This window comes from Heterocephalus glaber, unplaced genomic scaffold (assembly GCF_053883595.1).
Source record: "Heterocephalus glaber isolate CG9 unplaced genomic scaffold, H.glaber_assembly_v1.0 deba00000943, whole genome shotgun sequence".
In the NCBI taxonomy this organism is placed as follows: Eukaryota; Metazoa; Chordata; class Mammalia; order Rodentia; family Bathyergidae; genus Heterocephalus; species Heterocephalus glaber.
In genome coordinates, this window is record NW_028258175.1 from 5,208,451 (window position 1) to 5,235,186 (window position 26,736).

At 42.1% G+C, this 26,736-nt stretch overlaps 2 protein-coding genes across 18 annotated transcripts in view; both read right to left on the reverse strand.

Moving 5' to 3' along the window:
- The window catches only part of Tnrc6a (trinucleotide repeat containing adaptor 6A), a 183,684-nt gene extending 176,835 nt beyond the window's left edge, over nt 1-6,849 (reverse strand). For all 15 annotated transcript variants that reach the window (XM_087209096.1, XM_087209094.1, XM_021237332.2 and 12 more), the window contains exon 1: nt 6,579-6,849. The gene's annotated coding sequence lies outside the window, so the exon portion shown is untranslated. The remainder of the gene's footprint in view (nt 1-6,578) is intronic.
- A 15,617-nt stretch (nt 6,850-22,466) lies between these two features.
- Rbbp6 (RB binding protein 6, ubiquitin ligase) overlaps nt 22,467-26,736 on the reverse strand; it is a 32,934-nt gene continuing 28,664 nt past the window's right edge. For 2 of the 3 annotated variants that reach the window (XM_004855960.4, XM_004855961.4), the window contains 2 exons: nt 24,807-26,561; nt 22,467-24,450 (listed from right to left, as the gene is read on the reverse strand). In XM_004855960.4, coding sequence (XP_004856017.1) covers nt 22,884-24,450; nt 24,807-26,561 — 3,322 coding nt within the window. In that variant the 3' untranslated portion in view covers nt 22,467-22,883. The remainder of the gene's footprint in view (nt 24,451-24,806; nt 26,562-26,736) is intronic. The other variant, XM_087209103.1, reaches the window with a different exon arrangement.

Here is a 26,736-nt window from a genome sequence, read left to right on the forward strand (position 1 = left end):
TTGTTACTAAAACCTGATAAGATCATTATAAGAAAGGAAAATTACAGGAATATTTCTCTCATGAACACAGAGGTCAAAATTGTAAATACAGATAAGCTAACTGAGATATGATATAAAAATATAGGCTAACTTAATCTAGTTATATAAAGAGGACATTCCATCATGATTGCTGGATTTGGACCATTTCAGGAATCCAAGATTACTTTAACATCCTATATTTAAACAATATAATTCACTACCATAAAATAATAAAGTAGGAAAATCATTTTAGATTTAGACACAGAAAAAAAATTTTAGACACAGATTTTAGACACAGAAAAAAAATACTTGATAAAATTCAAAAACTATTCATGATCAAAACTAAACTCTGGGTTAAAGAGAAATACGGAAGAATCTTCTTAATCTGACAATAAACTGAACTCTAAAAAGCCTCTTTGGCAAACATCTCACCTGTCTTATGTTGAACTCTTTCCCTTTGAGATTAGAATGAGACAAGGATAACTGTTTCCACCATTTGTATTGTACTATATTAGAAGCCTTGAAGGTACAAGAAGACAAGAAAAAAGGAATTAGAAAATGTAGGGGCTGGGTGTGGTGGCACATTCCTGGAATCCCAGCCCCTGGGGAGGCTGAGGCACCAGGATCACAAGCTTAGGGCCAGACCGGGCACCCTAAAGAGACCTTCTCTCAAAATAAAAGCTGGAGTTGCACCTCAGTGGTAGAGCGCTTGCTCAGCATGTGTGAGGTCCTGGGTTCAACCTTCAGCATCCAAAAAGCAAAACAAAAAAACAAACAAATGAAGCTATGACACGACACGATATGCACAAGAATGTTATAGTGGCATTACTCATAATACCTGGAAATGGGATATGCCAATCAACAGCAGAATGGATAAACTGTAGTGTCTATACATAGTGAGTTACCACCTATTGGTGCAAATGAATGCACCATGGGGCCGGGGATTTGGCTCAGTGGTGCCACCGCCTGCCTCGTAAGTGCAAGGTCCTGAGTTTGATCCCTGGTACCAAAAAAAAAAAAAAAAAAAAAAAATGAATGGACTATGCAGCTATATACATAAACATGGATGAAACTCAAAAATAAAGTAGCAAAATAAGTCACAGAAGAATATCTAGAAAGGAAAAAATATGAGATAAGAAATAAATGGAGGGGCCGGGGATTTAGCTCAGTGGTTTCGCCGCCTGCTGCGCAAGCGCAAGGACCAGAGTTCGATCCGCGGTACCAAAAAAAAAAAAAAGAAAAGAAATAAACGGAAACAAAGCCTTTGCAAATAGGGAGGGAGGAGGGGTTGAAGGGAGTGCAGGGGAAAAAAAAGAATCAATCCAGTTATTGAGGAATGCAATGATTATTCAGTAAAATTATGCCAATAATCTATATTTACATCAACAGTCGACCATTTAAATAGGTTGTAGTACTTTCAAATAAAAGAAAAATATATTTTATATACTGATAAAAAAAAGAATATCTAGAGTACAATTATGCTTACAACTCAAAAGGTTGATCGGTGTTAAATAATACAGTATATTGCTTAGAAATGCACACATGCTTGATAGAACTACAAAGAAGCCAGGAATATTATTATTGTAAAAGTCAAGAGAGGCAACCTGGGAAAGGGAAGAGAGCCGCTAAGATCATGGGAGGCTGTACCAAGCGCCTTTTGCTCCTTCTGCAGGTACATGTCTACTTTGTGCATACTTCATGCATACCGAAAAAGTTCTTCCAAAAGCAGTTCCCATTAGATGTAATTACCAGGTTACAGAAAATACAAAGGAACAGAAGAATGTATTAAATGACACCATGAGTAAGTAATCCGTAAATCTAGACTTTGGGGGATCTAGAGGACAAATCATTTTGTTTCTTTAGCACAAAATTACAAGAAAAAAATGAAAAAAGAAACCAATACATTACAAAAATTTTAAGAGACAGATTAACCAACTGCCAGGTACAGAACTTGTTTAAAGACTCAAACTACAACTTAAAAAACATAAAACAAGTGCCAGTATGTGAACTCTAAGTAAACATCTCATGGTGAGGATTTATTCTTGATCGGGGTGGGGGTGGGGGGGTGTGGTAATGTGGTGATTGAACAGTAAGGGGGTCCTCAGGGCCGATAGTGTAGCTCAGTGCTTGAGGAACCATGTACCACTAGTAAGGCTCTGTGTTCCATCCCCAGCACCACAAACAAACAAACAAATTTAAAGTTAGTGAGGGGCCAGGGATTTAGCTCAGTGGCACCGCACCTGCCTTGTAAGTGCAAGGTCCTGAGTTGACCCCCATACCGAAAAGAAAAAAAATTTGAAGTTGATGGAACACCAGGCATGGTGGAAAATGCCGTAATCCTGGGGAGGCTGAGGCAGGAGGAACCATAAGTTTGAACCCAGCACAGGCAATTTACTGAGACCTTGTCTCAAAGTAAAAAAAAGGTCAGGGGGATGCAGCTCATGGTGAAGCCCTTGTTCAATCCCCAGTACTGGGAATAAAGGGGTGGGGGGGTATCCTAGTCTTTGAGAAGTTAATAAAAAATTTGTATATGAAATGACATCATGTCAGAGATTTGATTCAAAATAATCCTGGAGGGAAGGAGAGATGACAGTGTAGAGAAAAGGGGATGAGTTGAAAATTATCACAGCTAAGGAGGATGTACTAGGCTTCGCTAAAGTACTCTACATATTTATATAGCTTTGAAATTTTGCATAATAAAAACCAGGACCGGGGATTTAGCTCAGTGGTTTCACTGCCTGCCTCGCAAGCGCAAGGTCCCGAGTTCGATCCCTGGTACCAAAAAAATTAAAAATAAAAATAAAAACCAGGACGGGTCAGGGTGGGGGAGGGGACGGACTTTGGCCAAACCAACGTCTGTCTGGAAAAGGTCAGAATATAAAGATGCGAATATGAATTACACTGAGGGCTCTTCACTTTGTCATCTTGGCCAGAAGAGTACCGCGCCCCTCCCCAGGACAACCTGCATCTGTGCTTCTCAAACTTCATCTCGCATCCGTCTCCCACAGACCAGCCTGGTAGAATGCCGCTGCAGATGCAGAGGTCTGGGCTGGGGCCTGATGGTCTGCATTTCTACACAGTGCCCAGCGATGATGCTGCCGCTGCCGGAGAGCACAATCATTCACTGGTCCTTGCCCCTACCCCCTGTACCCCTGCGCTCCTTTTCCACACTCCCTCCTGCTTCTGCTCCTCTCTGGTCCCGCTGTGAGCCTGAGACTCACCTCGTTGGTCACTGCCTGCCTCGTCAAGCCCTCATGCCTTGCTCTTTTCTCTCTCTGCGGAAATCTTGGGCAGTGAAAATTCAACCTGACCGTAGCCTGCTGTCTCCTGGGCTTGAACCCTGGCACTTGACTGTAAGGGCGAAAAGTACACAGTTGTAAGTAACGCTCCATTTCCTAATACACGCTCTGGCTTGTGCAGCGACCCCAGTGCCTGTGCTTAGCAGGCCCAGTTCCCTCCTCAGAGGTGACCCTGCCATTCAGTGTCTCAGCAACACATGACCCACACAATCACTTCCTCCTTCCCCTGAAATATACCCGACTCCTGGCTTCGTGAGATTCACACCCATCTCCTTCTTCGCAAGTGGCTCCTTTTCCTGATTTCTAAATGTTGGAGCAGCCCAGGGGTCCAGCTTGGCTCCTCTGTCTTGTGTCTTTACACTCTCTTTCTCAGTGCCCTCCACTGGTCTTTCAAATTTATGTGTCAAGTGGAAGCCACTTTGAACACACAGTATTCCACTGTCTAGTCACAGAGAAGTCAAATATAATGAGTTAAATGTGGAAGGCTTGATTTCTTCATTCTCACTGTGCAGTTCAGGGTGGCCTTGAATGTATCATATAACCTTGGCTGGCCTTGACCTCAGCCTCCTGAATGCTGGCATTATAGGTGTGCATTACTACACCTGGCTCTTCCTGCCCCTTTACCCCTGCATACTCCGATCCTGTCCTAGTCTTTCTACCTTAGTAAATGGTGTCACCATTGTAGGGGTCATCTCTAACATGTCCTTACATTCAATTCCTATATGTAATCCATCAGCAACACTTTTTGTTTCTAGCTCTTAAACCCCTTCCCAATCTGTCCAATTGTTCCCCATTGCCTTGGCAATTGCTCTAAACTAAATAGCTTCCCTTCTATTTCCCAAAAAAGTCACACACTACTTGCCTCAGGGCTTTTGCACATGCTGTTGGTTTCCTTGCCTAGAGCTCTTAAGTGTACTGAGTTCCATGTGGACCCAAGTTCATCATGAGGGAACAATCTCAAAGGTCTCCCTGGACCCCAAGACATTCGCAAATAATCCCTCGAGAAGAGGAGACCTTGCTCTACCACATCCACCTGTTCTAGACCCTCTTTTGATTCATGTCCAAATCAGATGCTCAGATCCCTGCTTGTGCTAAGCAGAAAGCAAAACCTGGTACAAGACTAGAGATAAGTTCATCCTAATCTCAAAGCTGGCTCCACATTTCCTCTTGGCTTTGGGTTCCTCCCATTATTAGAGGAAGACAGACTCCAGCTCATTCTTCTAAATTCAGGAAATAAGTCTGGAAAAAACAGACACAATGTTTTTGCACCTTCCCCTATCAAGAGGTGTATTTCTCTTATTTCTTTTTTTTGGGTACCTGGGATCGAACTCAGGACCTTGCACTTGTGAGGCAGGCGGTGGCACCACTGAGCTAAATCCCTGGCAAGAGGTACATTGCTCATCATGACCACCCATGAATCTGGGCCGGGCACCTGGTCTGTCTAGCCAGTGCAGCCCTAGCAATACAGGCAGGTTTACACTTGAAAAGGGCTTGTGCTAGGCATGGTGGTGCACACCTGTAGTCTACTTACAGGAGGCTGAGGCAAGAGGATCACCACAACTTCAAGCCCAGCCTGGGCTACATAGCAAGACCCTGTCTCAAAAAGCAAACAAGCAAGCAAGCAAACAGAGGCACTTCTTAAGGATGTCTGTCAGACTGAAAATCCAGTTCTGCTGCTTCCCTGCTTAAAATACCTTCGTGGCTGTGCACAGATCCTGGGACAAAGCCTGAGGCACCGGGCAAGGACACAGGGGCCGGGCAATCCAGATAGCTTCACCCGGCCTAGGCTCCCTCACACCCTGCTCAGCCTGCAGGAGCTCTTGCTGCTCCTCTTGCTGCTCTCATCCCCACGTCCAGGCCACACTGCTCCCTCTGTCTAGAAAGCTCTCCCTGACTCTTTGCCTGCTTGGCTTTGCTTCTCTCTCAGAGCCCAACCTAAGTATCTCAGCATCAGCGAGGCCTCATCTGACCAGGCCTCCTCCCGACAGTCTCCTCCGCTGACGCCTACCTTCAGTTCTATACTGTATACTCTCCTGCTATCCCATTATTCTCCTTCTTAGCAGATACCTGATTGGGGACAATGCATTGGCCTGTGCCACGATGTGTGTGCTATCTGCCATTCCTGCCGGATCATAACCTCTGTGAGAACAGGGCGTCTCTGATATGCTCCCTAATGTACCCCACTCCTGCACAGGAGTGCCTGTCACACAGCCAGTGCTAGATCATTACTTTTTGAGGCCGACACCCACAGGGGTTCACTGTGTAGGTTCTGGAGAAAACAGCCTAGGCCCAAATCCCTGCTCTGTCACTTACTAGCCCAGTGACCTCGAGCAAGTAAACTAATTTCTCTGTGCCTCGGTTCTGTCATCTTTAAAGTGAGGTGAAAACAGCACTTTCCTTGCACTGTCAGGTGGACTGACAACTGTTAACTGCTCTTTGCCAAACAGCTGTCAGCAGGCCTGGGTGTCGGTGACCCAGAAGCTTCTGACGCAGCAGCCAGTATCTCTTCCTCGGTGGCTGTGACGGGATTTACACTTAGCTTCCCCATGGCTAGCTCTCAGCTAGCACCATGCCTCATCCTGCAAAGGTGTGGCCTCCAACTGCAGCCAGCCTGGGAAGTGCCTTGTGGCACCTGAGAGAGCCCCGAGGCTCCAGTTCTGGGTTCTGGCTGCTGCTCTCAGGCCTGGTCTCTCCTTCGGAGGGCCAAATGGGCAGGGTCACAGAGCGCTGTCTCCCAGCGGCTGTAACTGTGCCTCCCCTCCTGAGGCTTCATGATGCCTCGCTGAGCTGCATCTGGAGCCCACAGACCACCTCCCAAGAAGCAGCTCTGAGGCCACAAGACAGGTATCCATTTCCCTTAACACCTAGGGGCGCACACACAAAGGCCAGGAACTGGGCAGTCTACAGGTCTCGGTGAAGGAGAAAAATGTAGAAGGGACAGCTGGCACATTTCCCAATCACCAAGTACTTCGAGGCAGATAGAACGTAATACTTACAGTAGGTATCAAAAATTAATTTTAGAAAGCGGGGGGAGAAGAACTCTTAGGAAAAACAGTGAGGGGTGTGTGGATGGAAAAAGAAAACGGGATAGGGCTCGGGAGGGGAAGACAGAGGTGGGAGACAGACTGCAGGGGCCCGGCCGGCGAAGCCCGCGCTGCGCCGGGTGCGTCACTGGGCAGGGCCGGCAGCGCTACGAGCCGGCTCCCGCCAGCGTGCGGCGGGCGCGGCGTCAGCGATAACTGCTCAGCGTTCAGCACTTACCAGGCTGGGAAGTCAGGGGGCTGCGAAACGACGGGGCCCGGCTGACGGGGTCTCCGACGGGGCGGCCTGGGCTCCGGGCACCCGGCGCTGTTAGTGCCTGCGAGGCGGCGGGCTCTCCATTCGCTCGGGCCCCAACCCAGAGGCAGGCAGAGGCGGGCCACAAGGCAAGGAGAGGAGGGGACCTGCTTGTGTTTTTGTATTTAAATTGTTTTCGAGCCCACGTAGCCCCGGGAGTCACATGCCGCCTCCGACCTCGCCGGGCCGTCACGTGATGAGGCTCCCTCACGTGACGCGCGAGGCCACCCACCCTCGGCCCCGCCCCCACCCGGCGCAGACAGACCGAGGAGGGGCTGGGGGTCCCGGCGGCGGGGTTGCGGACGGAGACCCTCGGAGTCCCGCGGCGCCGGGCTGGGATCGTTAATGCGCCTTCCTCCTCCTCCTCCCGAGCTACGGGCCTTGGAGCAGCGCCAGCCTCACTTGAATCCCAGCCTTTGTGACTAACTCAAGCGTCGCCACCGCTGCTCCAGCAATTGCAAAGCGTCTGAGCTCGCACCACCCCGCCTCGTTCCAGAAGCCCAGCTCGGTGGCCTCTGCTCCCGCAGCTCCGAGCCTCCTCACGGGGCAGTGGCACGCGGGTAGGGGTGGCGAGGCTGTGGGGCTGAGGCGGAAGGGAGCGGGCTCCAGCCGCTCCTTCGCCTCCTGCCACCCCTCAGCTGCAGCCCGACCAGGTGGGCCGTCTGGCTTCCGATTAGGCTGGCTCTTCTAGCCGGGGGTCACACCTTGCAGTTTGCAGAGATCTCTCTGCCTCTCTCTGTCCCACCTCCCCCCATATTGCTATGTTTCTCCCCTTAATTAGGATACAATTAAATAGATGTGGTTTAAAAATCTGCTAGACTTATTTCCTTCCATTGTAGTAACTTCCTTTGCTAATTTATTCATTCACTCTTTTAGTAAGCAAACATGTTTGCGGAGCACCTCTTATATTGGAGGTCGTGCTGGGCACTGAAAAAGGTGTCAAGGAGGCAGGAGATGGTAGAGAAAGGCGTAAAGCGAGGTTATCTGTCTCTGAGATGCAGCTTGTCTGTTAGAGATTTAAATTTCAGAGTCTTACAGACTCTGCAATGCAAAAATGTAAATGCGCTATTTGTTAACTCCTGAACTTCACTTCTGCTTCCACCGGGCTACCCTATCCTGACCAATATAGGAAACTTACTCTAGACATCCCCAGAGAAACTCAGTTGCTTGGGTGATTTTTCTCTGCTTCGGATTTATATTGAATCAAATAAGAGATGTTTCTCTTGTCACCTTTCACCAAAATACCATAGACAAATCACGTGGATCCCTCTCCTTATTAGATGGCGTGATTTGCTGTCACCTAGGGACTTGTTTAAGCAAAGGAGAATTAAGCAGCAGCATCAAGGTTCCACACCATCCTGTACAATAAGAACAGAGAAGGGGGACCGGGGATTTAGCTCAGTAGTTCTGGCGCCTGCCTCGCAAGCTCAAGGTCCCGAGTTCAATCCCCGGTACCAAATAAATAAAATAAATAAAAATAAAAAAAGAACAGAGAAGGGTTCTGGGGTAGACACAACTGGCTGCCTACTCCTAAGTTTAACGTGGATGTGACAAATCACATGTCCTGTGGGCTGAAAAGAGGGCTCAGGGTACAAATTAAGTCTAGGTGTAGACAAACAGGATTTATTGTTTTCCATTCCTGAGTTTGTGTGACTATGAAGTCTGAATTTCTGTTGGCTCCTCCAGAAAATGTGCAACTCGAGCCCAGGGATCTTACCGTATGCACTTTTGCAATGCATGTTCTGTGTCAGTAGAAACCCATTGTTGTTCTAGTAGCCTCAGTGATGACTCCCTCCTCCCCTCTGCCCCATATTGCTCCAAGAGAAGGTATGTGAGCTCAGGGGGGTAAGAGTCATCTGAGTTGAGTTTCTGGGAAGATTTTCTATTTGATGAGAGAGGCCTGTGAGAAGTCTTTTTTCCACTTGCCTCTTTTAGCTACCTTGATGCAGTTGTGGAAGGCAGCCATTATGTAACAGTGAAGTGAAACACACCATTGACATGCTAAAATTGCAGAGTGGAAGGAGAAGGAACAACTTGGGTCTTCACTGGAATTGAGGTGGCAAACTGACTCTGGGACCACCTATCTTAGAAAAAGCATCTTGAGCCTCGCAGGTGCAGGGTCCCGAGTTCGATCCCCGGTACCAAAAAAAAAAAAAAGAAAAAGTGTCTTGATGGGTTAAGCCACTTTATTGGAACACTTCTTAAATGAAACTGCACCCAAGGAATTTGGCATTTCCCTCCTTTGATTGAAGACCAGTGAAATTGTGGAGTACAAGTTTGATGAGCGTAAAGCAGGTAGTAAATAGGAATATTCCTTTTCTGACACTATAGCAGACCAAATTATCATAGAGAAATTCTGGATAAATATAATAGTCATTCTTTGCATAATTGAGCTCTCAGAAATGGAAGAAAAAAATCAGAAAACTAGAGCACTTAGCACATTAGTTAATAGTTCCATCTCCACATTGGGGAGCTAGTTCTTGGTGGAGACATGGCAGCCCTGTGGCGTTGGTTATAACTCCAAGCAGATACAGGAGTTCATCTTGTACCTGGGGTGCCAGGGATTTAGCTCAGTGGTTCCAGCACCTGCCTCATAAGCAAAAGGTCCCAAGTTCAATTCCAGGTACCAAAAAAAGCATGTTATCTTGTACCTGGGGAACTGCAAATTCTACATCAACGTTCTGTATCCTCAGTGAAAAGTGATGTGGTAGTTAATTTTATGTATCAAGTTGACTCACCATGGGGTGCCCAAATTAAAGGTTATTTCAAGGTGTGCCTGGATGAGACTAACATTTTAATTGGTAGACTCGGTAAAATACCTTGCCTTCCCCAGTGTGTGTGGAATTTCTTCTAATCCTTTGAGGGTCTTCATAGTACAAAAGGCGGTGGAAGAAGGAATTTTTCCCTTTTGCTTCCTGTTTGTTTAAACTAGGACTCTCCTCTTCTTCAGCCATCAGAATGGGATTTATACCACTGCTTCCTGATTTTCAGGCCTTCAGGCTCAGACTGAATTACACTGCTGCCTTACTTGGGTCTCTAGTATAAAGTTTTTCCACCTCCATAATTGCATGAAGCAAGTCCTCATAATAAATCTCTGTCTGTCTATTCATCCATCCATCTTTCCCACTGATCCTCTCTCTCTAGAGAACCCTGACTAATATGCTGTGGAACAGAAAAATGTCAATTTTCAAGCCCAGAGAAATTTGAAAATGTGTGTGGTTGACCTGACGTCTGGATGAAGAAAAAAACCTCCCATGACAATAGCCAAGGCCTGTTCTCAAGTGGAACTGATGTTTGAACGCATGCTACTTTTATAACCCAGGATTCCAAAAATAAGAACACAGAAAGGGAGGAATCTTGGAGAAGCAAATATAAAACTGATCTGGAGGTAAATTCATTAAACCTAGGCATCACAGGTTTCCCATAGATTAAGTGACCACTGCAGATGAGTTTATAAGCCAAAACTATAGAACATGTCACAAACTATACAGTACTAGTAGAAGACAGAGTGGGATTAGACCTTCTGTAAGTGTCATGTGAAAATATGAATTCTATTACTTTGTTGATTTTTTTGTCTAGTTGATCTATTTGTGATAATGGGGTATTAATATCCCCCACTATAATTGTGTTAATGTTTATCTGATCTTTTATATCCAGTAGTATTTTTTTTTTGGTACCAGGGATTGAACTCAGAACATTGCGCTTTCGAGGCGGGTGGCAGAACCACTGAGCTAAATCCCCAGCCACAGTAGTGTTTAATGAAGTGGGGTGCACTGGTGTTTGGTGCATATGTATTTATAATTGTTATCTCTTCCCATTGAATTATGTAGTGACTTATTATTTTTTTGTCCTCTTCTGATCAGTTTTGGCTTGAAGTCCGCTTTGTCTAAGGATAGGATAGCTACACCTGCTTGTTCTCAGGCCCCCACTGCATGGAACATTGTTTTCTAGCCTTTGATTTTTTATTTTTATTTTTATTTTTTGGTACCGGGGATCGAACTTGGTACCTTGCACTTGCGAGGCAGGCAGCAGCACCACTGAGCTAAATCCCTGTCTTCTAGTTCTGACTCTCTATTCTCATATTGGCCACTTCTGCTGCCATACTTGCTGTTACCTCTTGGATTTCTATTTTTAATCTCTTGGATTGCTATTTGGTACCTTTTCATGGACTCTAATTCTTTGCTATACTGGTCATTCGTGTTTAGCCCAGCTAGCTTTTTATTAGCACTTTACATGAGGTCACTGATCATTTTGTTTATGAAGTTATCTGATTCATTAGATCATCTTTGAGCTCACCAAGCATCTATTGATTGATCTGCTTTTTTTTGTCTTATCTTTTATCATTTTGTATGATTAGGCTGTTTGGTTTTTTATTTCCTCCCCACGGATGCCCTTTGGGGGGGTTGGGGATTTGGGGAGGATTTTATTGCCTTATCTCCTCATGTTTCTCTGTGTGTGTGTGTGTGTGTGTGTGTGTGTGTGTGCGCGCGTGCACCTGCTTGCTAAGGTTTGCAGGTTGATTATAATGGAAAGATTTTGTTGCTAGTGTGGAAATCTCTTTAGTTAGTGTCTGCTTTTTGGTGATGTACTCTGGGGATGCCTAACTATAGCCCTTTGCCTCTCTCCCAAGATCTGATCACCTATGTTAATTGGGGAGGAGAGAGTGCAGTGTAATTGACTCAGCACCCAGTTCTCCAGAAATAAACTACAGTATTGTTGATGACAAAAAAAAAACCAAAACCCAGATACTGGCATACAGTAAAAACCAGTTAATGGCAATAACTATGCCATCCTAGCAATAGCAACAAAATCAGCAATGACAATAGAGTCAAAGACAAACTGGATATTGGCATACCATGAGAACCAATAAACACTACCCTTGTACAACACTTCACCATAGAAAAGAGATCTGTAATTATAATATAAACACAAAGACCATGTGTTGACATACGGTAAACATCTACTAAACTATGCCACAACTAACAATAGAAAATAATCGAACACCTGGGTAACTGTACTTGTCATCTTATTGGTTGGCTGTGGTTTTGTCCCACCTCATGCCCACCTTGTAAATTTCCATTGGGTCTTATAGTTTTTTCCCATTTTGTACTCGCCTCACCACATGGCTTTGCGGTGTAAAACATCTTTGAAAAGTGGGGTGGGCAGGCAACCCACTTTCTGGTCCCCCTCTGTCTCTCTTAGGCAGAAGCTTTCTTTCTCCCAATAAATTTTTCCTAGTCGTAGAAAAAAAAAGAAAAGAATTGGACAATAACAGTTAAGTAAATATCTAAAGATTCATAAAGTTTAATAGTAATACCACAGTAAACATGGAGGCGGTGGAGAACAGGAGAATGGAAGAAGTAAAATGTGAAAAATAACAAGAAGGAGGAGGAGAGAAAAGTGAGATGGGGCTGGGGATTTAGCTCAGTGCTTCTGCCACCTGCCTCACAAGCGCAAGGTTCCGAGTTCAATCCCCGGTACCAAAAAAAGAAAAAGAAGAAGAAAAAAAAAAGCGAGATAAAGGATCTCATTAAGGACCAGGGATTTAGTCAGTGGCACTGCATCTGCCAGGCAAGCTCATCATCATAAGTTCGATTCTTGGTACCAAGAGAAAAAAAGGATCCTATTAAGGAGTAAAAGAAAATTAATAGAATTAGATAAAAGTAACAGGAAAGAACAAAGAAGAAAAAGAACAAACGGGGGACCGGGGATTTAGCTCAGTGGTGCCGCCACCTGCCTCACAAGCGCAAGGTCCTGAGTTCAATCCCCAATACCAAAAAAAAAACCCCAAAACAAAAAAAAACAATGTCCGAGTATACTTAGTGAAAACAAAAGGCAATGGACAAAACAGTGTACTTAATACTATATTGTTGATATAAAAATGAAGAATGTGTTTGTGTTAGTAAATGTGTAAAGAAACTTTAGGAAGATACGCAAGAACCTCATAATAGCTGTTACCTGGGTAGGGTTGGGAGTAGTTATGCATAGAAGCTATACAGATGGGTACTGAAAGGAGACTTCTTTGTATGTACATACATACGTGACTTTTGAGCCATGTAAATGTGCTACATATTCATAAAGTAAGAATAGTAAAAATTTAAAAATTTTTAAAGAATCAGGATAATTACATGTAATTTTTTTAAAAACTGAAAGCAAAATATTGGGTTGTGGAATTCAAGTAGTTTTGTTGGGGTTTTTTTTTTTTTTTGGTATGGGGGATCGAACTCAGGACCTTGCACTTGTGAGGCAGGCGTCAGAACCACTGAGATAAATCCCCGGCCCACTGTAGTTTTAATCTTGTGCATTTCTGTAATTCCCAAATGGCCCAAAACCAATGTGTGTTGCTTGTGAAAACAGAAGAGCAGAAAGGCATGTTCAATAAAAAAGAAAATGAAAAAATTGACAAGACAGCATGAACACATTAGACATTTTTTGGTTCGGAAAATGTCAAAGAGCAGATTGGCCCAGCCCCCTCCGGCGCTCATGGGAGGGACTGTGAGCCTGCCCTGCCTCAGTTTCCTTCCCTGCTTGGTCCCGCTGGGAGGCAGCGGTTTTCCTTCGCGAGACTGCCGGCCGGCAGAGCTGCGCCCAGGACCAGCTGCGAGGACAGCGGTCGCACGCTGGGCCTTCTTCGCTCGGCCTTTCTCCTGCCGCTTTTGCTGCCTACTTTTCAGAGGCATGTGTTTCTGGAGACAGGAAACCCACCCCACGAAGCCTTTCGGTCCCAATTCTCCTGCTGCTCTCGGAGTAGCGAGGTTGGGAAGTAGGGAAAGCCTCGTGGACAAGGTCCCTGTGCCTCGCATATCACTGCTGGATCAGGCGCCCTTCTTCCCCCAAGAAATAGCGTGGTTGGCAGCAGCACTTGCCCAGGACAAATTTCTCTGCCCTGCCAACCTCTTCCCTGCGGCTGCTGGATTCCAGGTTCCCGACTCCAGGCCTCTCAGGTGAGCAGGTTTCCCAGCTCTCCCGCCAGTGTTTCCTCCTCTCTGCAACTCTTGGTGCCTGCCTCCAGAGTGGAGCTGGCCCTCACTACCCCTCCTGATTTACTCGTGGGCCATGTTCTTAAAAACTGATCTACATTTAATCCTCAAACCCTGAATGAATAAATGAAAAATGTTAGTCAGCCTCACCGCTCCCCCCCCCCAAAAAAATAAAATAGCTCACCTTATGCATAGGTGAATAAACAGGTCTATGAAAAGTGTAATTTAAAAACACTGAACCACAAGTATGTGGAAACTAACGGTTGCTTTCTTTCAGAAATTTATTTCTCAGAAACAACAGAAAATCGGAATTTTTTTCTGGGTTTTACATTTTCTAGCAAGGCTGAAGTGGATTCTGTATCTATCTAATTTGGTCAAGTTGTCACAGAAAAGCAGAATCGAAGAAAAACTAAATGGAGGTGAGACATGTAGTTTTGTTTTTAAAAATCACAAACATGGAAGCAAATGGCAGATTGTACGTAGAAATCATTGAATTGGGAGATATAAACTATGCTTTCTTCCAACAGAAAGAAAAAGATAAAAATGATATTTAAAAAGGTTTGCATAAGGGCTGGAGATTTAGCTCAGTGGTTCCACCACCTGCCTCACAAGCACAAGGTCCCAAGTTCAGTCCCTGGTACCCAAAAAAAAGGTTTGCATAAGCCAGGCATGGTGGCACACACCTGTAATCTCAGCATTCAGGAAGTTGAAGCAGGAAAATCGCTGTGAGGTCAAGACCAGACTGAGTTACATAGCAAAGACACTGCCTCAAAAACATTAAAACAAAGTTTTATCTTCTATGTCTTTTGGTAGGGGGGCGAGAGAAAAAAAGGATTGAGATGTGTTATGTACATGTACCAATTCCCCACAATAAATGTAATCATTATGTACTACAAGCATGTATTAATAAAAATTTAAAAAGAAAGTTACGTGGAAGACAAATCCCTTGGTTGCACCCTACAATCAGAATTACCAGAAGAAAGGCAAAAAAAGGTGGTGGAGGAGGAGGAAGAATAAAATAATGGAAGAAAACTTTCTTAATCTAAAGAAAGAACTTAGGTTGATATAGTTCATCAAGGGGGCCAGAAATTGCAAATCTAGAAAGTCACGGAAAACAAGAACACCTCAGAAATTTTCAGAATCTTTGGGAAAATTCATATTCTAGATACCCAATTTTTGTTACATCTGACTAGGCAAGCCCCAGACATTGTAACAATGTTACTGATGTGATGCTAGAGTAGAATTGAGGGATTCCAGCAAAGTGTGGTTGGCTGAATATTCACATTATCCTGGTTCCATCCCAAAAGTCCACAAGCAAGAACAAGAGTCAGGAAATAACAGGCAGTGTATTTTGGGGAGGGGAAATTCATATGAATAAGTGGTAATTGCAAATCAAAAGTCCAACACCACGTGATCCATAACATAAAAGCCCAGGAGAATCAGAATATGTAGGTGAGAGATAACTCAAAGCAGGACTGCAGATAGAGTCAAAAGTGAACATAAAGTAGCTTACCTTAGCAGAAGACTGGAGGCAGACGCTGCAGAGGTTCGTGTACTGACAGGGTAAATTTGCCAACAGAGGCTCACTTTTAATCAGATTTGGGGCTTGATCTGCAAATTAAGCCACTGCACACCGCTCCAACAGTTGAAATAGCTTAATAGAATGAAGGAAAAGATCGAGGAAACACATGGAATTAGAAAGTCACACATAGGGTACAGTACATCACCAGATGGGGAAGCAACACGCCACAGCGAGGTTCCATTCTGGGGCTTGCAGTGGTCCGGTGTACTAGCTCTCTCTTCCCCTCTTTCGCTGCCAGCACTGTTACTTTTATGCCATATGAGACAAAGGTGGCCCTGTGCCGACAGGCATATGTGACTTAGTGCAATGTTTCGACTTGCTGTTTTGTTCTGTATCAATATCTCCTGTTCCAGGGAGGGCAGCCAGTGCTCCCCAGAACAGGCACGTGTCGCCGCACAAATCTGATTTAACTCTACTCTCCTGGTCCGTTCAGTTCAGCCAGAGCAGTGGTTTTCTGCCATAGCTGTAGGTTGGAATCTACAAGAAGTTTTAAAGGCTGATGTTTAGATCCCATCCCAGATGTAATCAATCAGAAGCTGGAGGCAGCATTCACCCAGTTTTTCGTCTTTTGAAAATTGCGCAGGAAATTCCAATACGCTGTCTTTGGAGAATCACCAAACAGGACTCTGATCTGAAGACAGCAGGTATAGTGGCCAGGAGGGGTGCTGTACTAAAACGGGATCGAGTACACGTCTGTCTATACTAATGAAGCCCACCCAATCCCCGGCAGCTGGGTTTGTGGCAGAGTGTCATCTTCACCCCATTCTGAGGAGTGGAGGTTCCTCACTGGGAAACTACAAGGAAGAAAAGGGCCTCACCGATCTCCAAGGAAATGACTCAAGTGAATCTTACTGAGCCCACGTGACAAAGCTCACATAAATTTCTAATGCAAAGAGCATACAACAACTTTAACAAAACCTACAATAGCCTTCCAAGTCCTATACTATCCATGAAAAAAGAATACAATGAAGGGAATAACCAGAAAATAAAAACTGAACTGAGAAATTATAAATATGCCAGCAGAAATAAATAGAAAATGTTGAAGAAACTTCACAATAAAAACATAAAAATAGAAATGGGTAAGAGCATTAGAGGATTAGTCTAGGATATTTAACGTCCAAATAATGAGTCCCAGAAGAAAAATGCAACCCCCCTCAAAAAAAAGACCCACAAAGAAATGGGGAATTTTATCTCACATGTATTTAAGGAGTATTTTTCTAGAGCTGATTTTCCAGTTTGAAAGGGCTTATGTAGCACTCAGCAAAATAAATTTTAAAAGACATCAAGGCACATCACCAAAATTTTATAATATACTTAGGATAAAAGGAAAGAAATGTGAATGTGAGTCAGAGTGGCTTTGAACTCCTTATCAACACCAGAAGCTGGGTCATAATAAAGAAATGTCTCCAAATATAAGTGAAAATAATTTCCAACCTAGAATTCCATGACCAGCCAAACCACAAGTCAGTGTGTGGGTGGAATAAAAGCATCTGTGACCTAATATGCTTCAAAAAAAATTTACTTCCTATGAACCCTTCTTCAGGAATTCACTGCAGCGTGTGTCCTCCACCGCAAAGGAAGGAGAAAATCTAGAAATGCAGAACAGACAACGTAAAGATCCAGGAGAACCAGGCATGGTGGTGCACACCTGTAATCCTACCACTCGGGTGGCTGAGGCAGGAGGATCATGGTGAGTTTGAGGCCAGCCTGGACTACATAGTGAGACTCTGTCTCAAAAAACCAAAACCCAAACCAGGTCATATCAAAACAAAAGATCCAGGAAAGAAGGTGAAGGGAATTCCTAGGAATTTGCAGGCTGATCACTCTGTGGCAGGTTTAGGGCAACACACTTTTATTAAAGGAGTAGAAAAGAGTTCTAGAAGGAATTTTTTTTAAAGGCAAAATTGAGAGAATACTTATTTCTGGTGATACACAGAAAAATCAAACACAAATGAGCATTTTTATTAATCCACAAAAATTAATTTTGTAAGAAAGGCATCCTACTATATCAAATGAGTCAATTCCAAACTCCCTCTTCCTCACTATCTAGATCTAGCTAGCTAGCTAGCTACCTGTGTGATTTAGCCTAAATGGTAGCTTCCTTGAGGACAGAAGAGGGGGAGAATGTGTACTATGTGTGTCAAAGTGGTGGGAGGATGGAGAATTGGGTTGGCTTTGAATACAGAGTTAATGGAAATTTTTATCAGTGATGTTTTGGGGTTTTTTGTAAATGACATTTAACTTTTTAGAATTAAATGGCCATTTGTACGTCTGCATAATAGTTAAGATTCTTTTAAAAACTGAAAATTGTGGATGGAGAAAAAGTTGCTATTTGGGGGAATTAACAGCAGCTTCTACCCTTTTATGGCATAAGTCATTTCAGGGGAATTGCTTCCTGGTCCAGAAAAATACCTTAATGACTAATTTCAGCTTAAAAAATGAAAAGCCTACAATGTAGGGTAGAAAAAGAAAAGATGGTGGCATGCATGGGCAAATGAAAGGATATGACATGTTCTGTGAAGATAGGGAGAAATGCCATAATGTTTATGAAAATTGAGACCCTACTATAACAAGATGATCAGAAGAGAAAAATCAGCACCCGGAGTGGACATCGAGCAATTAAAAAGAGCAAACCAACATAAACTGTATCTCACACAATAATCACCAAAAATACTGAGGAAGACCTGGGTTTCCAGTTGACTGGCCAGTTTGAAAAAAAAAAAAGACTTGAACTATTAAAAGATAAGGTGATCCTAGAATATTGGAGCAAAACTGATCAACCTTTGGGTTATGGTAATAAAATTTTGGACAAAAAATTTTATTTCATGTAGAATTCTAAGTTGTGAAAAACTTTTTTTCCAAAGCTACTTATTGAAAAATCTATCCTTTTCACTTTTGCTTATGCTAGTTTTATATGCAGCCAAATTTCTGGCGCTATGCAGACTATTCACTATCCAGACTTGTCTGCTTATGTTAGTACCAGTATCATAATGCTTCGGCAATTGTGCATTTCCCTGTCTACCCAGTAATAGCCAGGGAAATGGGTGTGGCTTAACCTCTTTCCTAGAAACAAGACCTGCTATAACAAATGTTTTGGGATTGAATCTTCTTCCATTGACCAAGACTATAGCCTGTGCTGTTTCTTTTGTATAATTTTCATCATTTAAAAAGTGGCCTCAGGGCCGGGGATGTAGCTCAGTATCACCGTGCCTGCCTTGCAAGCGCCAAGTCCTGAGTTTGATCCCCAGTACGGGGATAGGAGAGAGAGAGAGAGAGAGAGAGAGAGAGAGAGAGAGAGAGAGAGAGAGATCCTCATTTGCTCCGTGATTTACCTTTGTCCCTCCAGATATGGGATGTTCATAATCTTCTATTCAAGCATCCCAAGAGGCCATTTGCTTTTCTTAAGGAAGAGTGGGCAGTAAATGAGTGGTGTCTTTGTTTCTTTAAAAATCTTTTGTTGTATTAAGGCAGAAATTCCACATTTCTGGTTGTCTACTCCTATCCTTTCCCTGGTTTCTATCACTGATACAGTTTTCCCTAGCTTCAATTTTCCTATTTTTTAATATTAGTTTTAGTTTTTCGGACATGAAAAAGAGCCTATCAGCTTTTATGTCATTAGACCTAGGCTAAAACATATCTAGACAATTATCAAAATTTTATTTAGGTGCAAAAGTTTCTAAAAAAGCATATTTCATTTTGAATCCACAATATATGCTTCTCATACTTAGCTCTTTTACGTAAAGACTTTAAAAATGAGAATCTAAACTGACGAAGATTCATACTGGACAGGCCATTTTCATGGCAAATTACTAAACAGTCATTTCAAAGTGGAAAAGGAAGATTTATGTTGTTGGCTTTAATATAAGATCATTATGAAAAGTAGAAGTGTGTAAAGAAAGCAGTAGTTATTTCTAAACTTCCTTTTAAATATGATCCTAAAAAAAATCTCAAAGGCTAATAACAAAGAGGAATTGTGGTAAACTGTTTATATAAACTTTTGATTACATTACCAAAAGAACTCACTTGAGATCTTTTAATTTATTTAGGTACCAGGGATCAAACTCGGGTCCTTGTGCTTGCGCAGCAAGTGGTGAAATCACTGAGCTAAATCCTGGGCCCTTACTTGAGATCTTTTAAGTATTAGTTAACCCTACTTCATTTCCAATTAGTAGGCTGGATTGTTATTCACATGTATCAGCTCCACGTTACCCTCTAGCAAGGATGTAAGTGGCTTAATTCAATTTTGTTCATGATGATTCTGACTCTTAAAAATGTCAAATGTTGGCAAGCATGTGGAGACAAGGGAATCCTTGTACACTGTTGGTAAGGCTGTAAATTAATACAACTTTTATGTTGTGTTTTATGGAACACAGTATTGAAGTCCTTCAAAAAACTAAAAAGTACCACATGATCCAGCAATCCCACTACCAAGTATATCCAAGGCAGTGAAATCAGTGCGTCAGAGACACCTGCACTCCCGTGTTCATTGCTGCACTCTGCACAGTAAGCCACAAAGGAGACAAGCTGTCGATTAACAAAATGGTTAAAGAAAATGCGGCACACATATAAAATGGAACACTGCCCATAAAAAGGATGAAATTCTGTCATTTGGAACATGGGTGGACCTGGAGGTGTTTACGTGACATGAAATAAGCCAAGCACAGCTGGACAAGTACTGCATGTTTGCTTTCATATGTGGGATGTAAAAAAAAAAAATTGATCTTGTAGAAGTTGAGTAGAATGGTGGTTACCAAAGGCACGCGCGTGATCTGATAAATGGGTACTGAGTTAGTTGGGTTGGAGCAAGACGTTCTGCTGTTACTGCCCAGTAGGCTAACAAGGTACTGTTACATTTCATAAAGCTAGAAGACAGGTTTTTGAGTTTTCACCATAAATGCTTGGGGTAAATGTTTAAATTGCTATAAACATGAGAACATCACACAGAACCTCACTGATGTAATTTTTTATGTTATCAGTTAAAATTTTTTAAAATGTGGAGAAATTTAATGTCAAAAAGATGTTTATGACATAAAAAGAATATACAATATATTTTACACATACACAGAGGCTTTTGTGGTTAACAGACACTTTTGTAGCTAAAATAAATGGGCAACAGTGTAAAAAGGGCTTACAAAGAGTGCACTCCAGAATCAGGCTGTTATACATAGTTTTGCACAAGAACAGCATTTGTTAAAAAGCAAGAAAAAGTGGACAACACATACAGGAGAATACTTGCACAGATGGAGATGAATAAACCATTAAATAGATGTTTACCTGTGTGATATTGCTGGCTTAAAATATTTTGGGTTTTAGTGTGCTTCTTTTGGTATGCTGACACTAAAGGTGTTAATGTGCCTGATTTTAACACTGAAAGGTTTTTGGAATACCCTTGGCACAACAAAGCACCTTGTTACTGGCAGGATACTTTTTATACCTGGCAGTAGCTCAAGAATTTCCTCCCTTAAAAAAAGACCGCTGGACGCCTGTGATGCTTGCTCTACTGGTCTCTACAGTTTTCAGCCACTGTGCAGGTGAGAATTTGCTTGGTAATACATAACATCCATGGTTTTAAAAAGGGCATTTTGTCTTATCTTTTCAAACATGAATTACTATGTGCAAGGCATGGCTTGGCTTCTGGAATACAGATTCCAAGGTAACATTCCATGCAGCGAGACAACCAAATATAGCCCATAGAACACACCTTGTAAAGAGTGTATTCAGTGATGCCACTGCACCTCAGGTGTGTATGGGACTGGACAGGCAGGAACTGGGAGGGAAATTTTAAAAAGGCAACCTAATTTTCCAACAATGAACAAGAAATTATGAGCAGAGGAATAAGGGAATACGGTCTTTTGAGGGACCAGCAAAAAGTAAGTGGAGTCTTAACATGTTGTCTCACTCCCTCCTGTGATAAGGGCAAAGGACTGAATCTTCATAGGTAGTACATTTTTCATAGGTAGGCACTGAGAGCCACAGGAATTTTTCAGAATTAAAGTGTAAACACTTGGCACAGTGCCCGGGAAATAAGTTACTTCCTAAATTGTCTTTCAGGCCTTTACTTTTGCTAAGCATTATTCAGCATGTTAATTCAGGTTTGGAGGTTAGCAGTTTAGATGCTGTAAGATGGGCAAAGGGGAAAACGTTCTGGGGATGGTAGCAAGTGACTAAAAGGGTACAGGACACCAGGAAAGAACAGTATGTCTGGATAGTGTTCCTTGTCCTCATGTGACGGGATGTACAATTAAAAGTCAGTTCCGGGTACCAAATGCTCAGTGAATGCAGCAAACAGAATTTGTAATTTTGGTCCCGATGAACAGGAATTAAGAGTACAAATTAGCTAGATTAACAACGTAGTAGCAAAATATATTGTACGTGGGTTGGTTTGAACAGATACCCCATTTCTGACAAGGGTGCTGCTGAATCAAGAAACTGGCTTAACCATCAAAACAAAAGCAGAGCCCTACAGAGGAAAACTGGCTTGACTTAAAGGTAGCATTTCCCAAATTTAACTCAGCCTCAATTGTTTTCACCTACGGCATGTATTTGTTTCACCTACATACTTTAAGTGTTGCAGTAACACCACACTTTAAAAAATGGTATGCAGCACCTAATACACGGCCCCTCTGGAAGAGTTTCAAGGCAAAGCAGGAGAAAAGCAGCAGCACCCTGCTGTTCATCTCCCACCACCAGCCTTCGGCCCTGCTACAGTACTCTGGATCACCAGCACTGACCAGAGCTGCTCTTAATCCTTTGTTCAAATAGGGATTAAGACAATTACTGCTTGGACCACCATGATTCTTAAGTACTATTTTTAGCCTCATTACCCAAATCCTTTCAGTAGCTTATTACTGTCCAAGGTGTTCTTCCTGAACCACAGTAATGAAGGAAACCCACCGTAGTCCTATCTAGTACTCGGTGTCTGCTTTTATCAACTGGGCAGACTAAACAAGCCCAAGGAATTTAACTCATTTTTTTAGTTTCAAGAAAAACATGCAGCACAAACAAGTCTCAATTCTCAAGATTTAAACCCAAACTTTTTTAGAAGGTCAGACCTGCAATTACTATTTAACCACATCTCCAACTAATCCTGACCTACTTCTGGCCACCTACCACCAGCCCACCTATGAGTGTATCTCCAGTGTTGAGAGAGTTTTGTATGTTCAGTTCAGTTCAAAGGCTTAAAGGATGTTTTAATCAGGGAAATGAAGGAGATGCAACATCAGTTTCTTAAAACAATACAAACATCCAACATTTGAAAAGTTTACTGAAAACTTTTATTGTAATCAAAACGTGACATAACGGGGTTGTAATGAATTCAGCAAATCATTCTGCTGATATTTTAGAACTTGTATCAGCTTTTGCCAGGCAATTAAAAAAATTCAAATGTGAAAATTTCACAGTAAACTCCACCTCAACTAATTAATGGTGGTTAAAAATAATAGGCCCTAGCAAAACCTTTCATGTTACATGGTCACAACTCACAATTCTGTACAAAAGTTTGTGTTATAAAGCTCTGATGTAAAAATCAAATAATCAAGCAGCAATATTTTAAGTGCAGCACAGGGTCTTCCATGTCATTATTTACAAGGCTTGAATCTCCTTTACATTATAACAAAATTTAATACAGATGACTTAGTAATTAAGTCAATTTAAAAAAAATCTGTCTTTTTAGACAGGGACAGATTTCACTTTTTGGTCATCCTTCTCCTTCTCCTTTTCTTTATCTTTGCTCTTCTTTGACTTCTTTTTCTTGTGTTTGTGTTTTTGGCTTTTTTCCAATTCTGCTTCAGTGCCTGCATGTTTCTTATGCTTCTTATGCTTTTTGTGTTTCTTGTGCTTCTTCTTTTCTTTCTTTTTCTTTTTCTTCTTGCTGTCCTGACTTTCTGCTGAGCTGGCACTGCTGCTGTGACTTCGGGTCTGGCTTCCAGAAGGGCTGTGACTTCTACTTGGACTAACGCTAGGGCTGCTTTGACTCTGGCTCCTGCTTACACCGACCTGTTCAACTGCTGGTGTGTCCAGGCTCTCTTTTGCTTTCTCCACCACTTTATCTTTCAGGTCCTTACAAATGTTCCCAGATGTTTCCTCTTCTTTCACAGATACATTACTTTCACTGTCGCTTTCATTATAGTCTGGTTCGAAAGCAGCTTCATCAGTTTCTCTAGTTAAGTCAGAGGAGAGTCTAGAGGAGTGACTTAACTGGGGTTTAGGCTTTGGAGCATTCTTGTCGATTTGCCCAGCAATTTGTTCCTTTTCAATCTGTGGGTCTGGTGGGTTAGGTATATAAGGTAACTTACTGGCACTTGATTCTTTACTGTTCCGTGCCTCTAATACATGTTTCTCACGATCCTTGCAAGAATTTTTATCTACAGATTTTGTCTCTTCAGTTGAGTGTTTAGTATCATAAGGGGACTTATGATCATGAGGTTTTTTGTCTCTTGAGGGACTAGAACTGCTTTTTTTGGAATCTGCCGTTCCTTTTTTAGGCAAATCTCTCTCCTCCTTTGGCTTATTTTTCTGTCCAGATGCAGAATCTTTATTCCGAGAAGGAGAGTCTTTTCTTCTTAATTCATTTCTTTCATCTCTCCGTTTGGAACCTGAATATTCTCTGTTGTCGTAGTCATTTTTTTTGTCTCTACTGGGAGTAAAGTCTTTATTTGAGGAACTACGAACAGATTCATGCTTGTCGGAAGTTCGAGTCTCTTTGGAAGATTGAGATAGACTTTTACAATTTCCTTGTTCATTTAAACGGTCCAAATTACTATCTTTTTCTGGTTGAGTGTTAGTCTTCCTTTTTTCAGGATTTTCCTTTTCTAATACTGAATGATCTCGTTCTTTGGTTTTCCCCTTTTCACTAGATGTAGAATTTTTTGAACTTTTTACCTCATGTTGCATAATTTCATGGCTCACTTCCTTGGTGAGTTTCTGAATTTTCTCTGATGGCTCACTTTCTTTCTCAGTATACTTAACTGTATTTGATGGCTTAGTAGCAACATTTTTAATAACACTAGAAGGCTTTCCTACACTTGCTATAGGCTGTGTGGATTTAATATCTTCTTCTTCAGATTCAAAGTCATCTTTATCCCATTTGGACTGAGGAACCTGGATCATAATAATAACATCTTCAGCAGGAGCTGTATTGTCATTATTATATTCTTCCATAGTTTTAATTACAGTTCGCTTTGTATCTGTTTTTTCTTCAGATTTCCGCACAGGACTGCCGCCAGTTGAGCTTGTACTAAAAAGGATAAAAATTATTAATGAATTTTTTTACTAATTATAAAATACTTAATACAAAAATGCTAATTTCAACACGATAAATGTCCTTTTAACTTTAAAAAGCTAAACTATTCTGCTCCAATAAAGATATACATGACTTTTAAAGATGTAAATGTATAGAAACAAATGTAGTTCAACTCCCAAATTTTCTTAAAACTTTGTCTAACAATGTCTTTCTCTAAAGACCACAAATGTGTAAACTAGCTTAATCCCCATGATCAGTACCTTAATGCAAAAAGTACAAGTGTAGATAAAATTAAAGGGAAATCATTTCCCAAAACAGGTATCCACACCCATCTACCCACAATCAGATACCTGGTATAATCCACAAGAGTTGAGCTGGATCCTTCAGTTCCAGTTACTTTTCGTTTGGCCTTTCCTTTGGCTTTTTCCTGTTTAACTTTGCTAGAGGTTGACTCCAACTTTTCAGAGGGCTCTTTTGTACTAGATACATTTTCTGTACTCCCAATTTTTTTCCCAGTTTCTCGGTTGAGCTTAATTTTTTTGGCCGGGGCAGATGAGGATGGAATCTTGTCCTTTTCTGGGGACCGATCCATCTTTTCAATATCAGGTTCCATTTTGCGCTTTGGTGATGGTTTCATTATTTCAGTTACTTCTAGTTTAGAAATTTTCATTGATGAAGACTCAAAATCTTTATCTCCACCTTTTTCTTCAGTTTTCCTTTTTCTCTTTTCTCCCTTACTATCCAGTGGCTTGTTTTTCTCATTAGACTTCTTGGCCTTTTCTTCTTTATTAGTTAGCTTTTCTGATTTGACATCTTTTGAATAGTCCTTCTTCATCTTTTCCTCTTTGACTGGCTTTGTCTCTGGGTGTTCTTTTGCTGATTTAGAGTGAGCTTTCCTGAGGGTACCAATGATCTTTTCATCCTTCTGAGAGGAAGACGATGATTTAGCAGGGTCAGTCTTTGGGGTCTCCTCTTTGGCTTTCTTCAGTGGCGGTTCAGACCGAGGAGATTTTTCACGCTCTCCATCTGGTTTTTCTTGGGGTCCTTTAGCAGGTTTTACAACATTTTCTTTTTTGGACACAGCATATCCATCATTTTTCCGTTTGGTCTTGTCACCTTTTGTTTTTGGTTTATCTTTTTCTCTCTTGTCTTTTTCAGACACTGATTTAAAAGTGATGGATTCTGCATCCATTGGTTCATCCCTAACAGGTGTAGCATCATCTCTGCTTGGGAGAACAAACAATGAGTCTGTCTTATTTTCTTCAACACCTGTAGGTTCTCTTGATTTCCTAGCTGTCTCTAATAATTCTGGGTTCAGAAAACCTTCACTCTCCTCACCTTTTCTTCTTTTTCTGTGTTTCTTATGCTTATTTCCTTTACCATCTCCAGGAATACTTTCACTGTCCTTCTCTTTTGACTTTGTACTATCCTTCTGATTATGACTCTCTCTTGTTGAAAGCTTCTCTGGATAATTGCCACCTATATTTCGACTTCTATGACTTTGTCCAACATAATCTTCTCTGCGACCTCTTGTGAAGGGTGAATTCCTGATGTTAACTGGTAAAAACCTCTCTGGAGAAAAGTTCTCTCTGTTTGTGGAGGGTCTAGGCTGTGCTCCAGCAGCATACCCTTTATAGTATTTTTCATACCATTCTCGGTATTTTCTCTCCCATTCTCGATAACGCTCTTTTTCAAATGGATCTCTAAAATCCACATTCCTCCCATAATATGCTTTCATGTCATAAGGTGGTGGAACTTCTCTGTATCTATTAAAATATTCACGTTCGGTTTCTCCTTGAGGGACATTACGTTTGTTGGGAGATTGTCCCCTAAATGCTTGAGGAGATCTTGATCGTGAATGATAGCGTCTATATGGGGGTGACCTTGACCTAGATCGATGATATCCATGGGATCTAGAACGAGATCGGTAATTGCGACTCTTGCCTCTGCCTCTTCTGGGGTATGGAGGTGATCGTGAATAGGAACGAGAATGTGAGCGGCTGAATGATCGGGAGTAAGAGCGTGAACGTGTTGAACCAGATCTTGATTTAGAGTAAGTATATGAACTTCTTGAATATGATGACCCACTATAGGGAGATTTAGACCTAAAGACAAAAATATAACAATAATTGATAGTTGAGAAATGTATACAAAATAAAATAGATTCAGATTCTAGCATTCTCTTCTCACTGTTTCATTTGTTTTTAAGTCACGTTTCATCTTAGGTGATTAAAGAGGCACAGTGACCTCTACTGGAATGGAATAAAGCAGACAAACCAG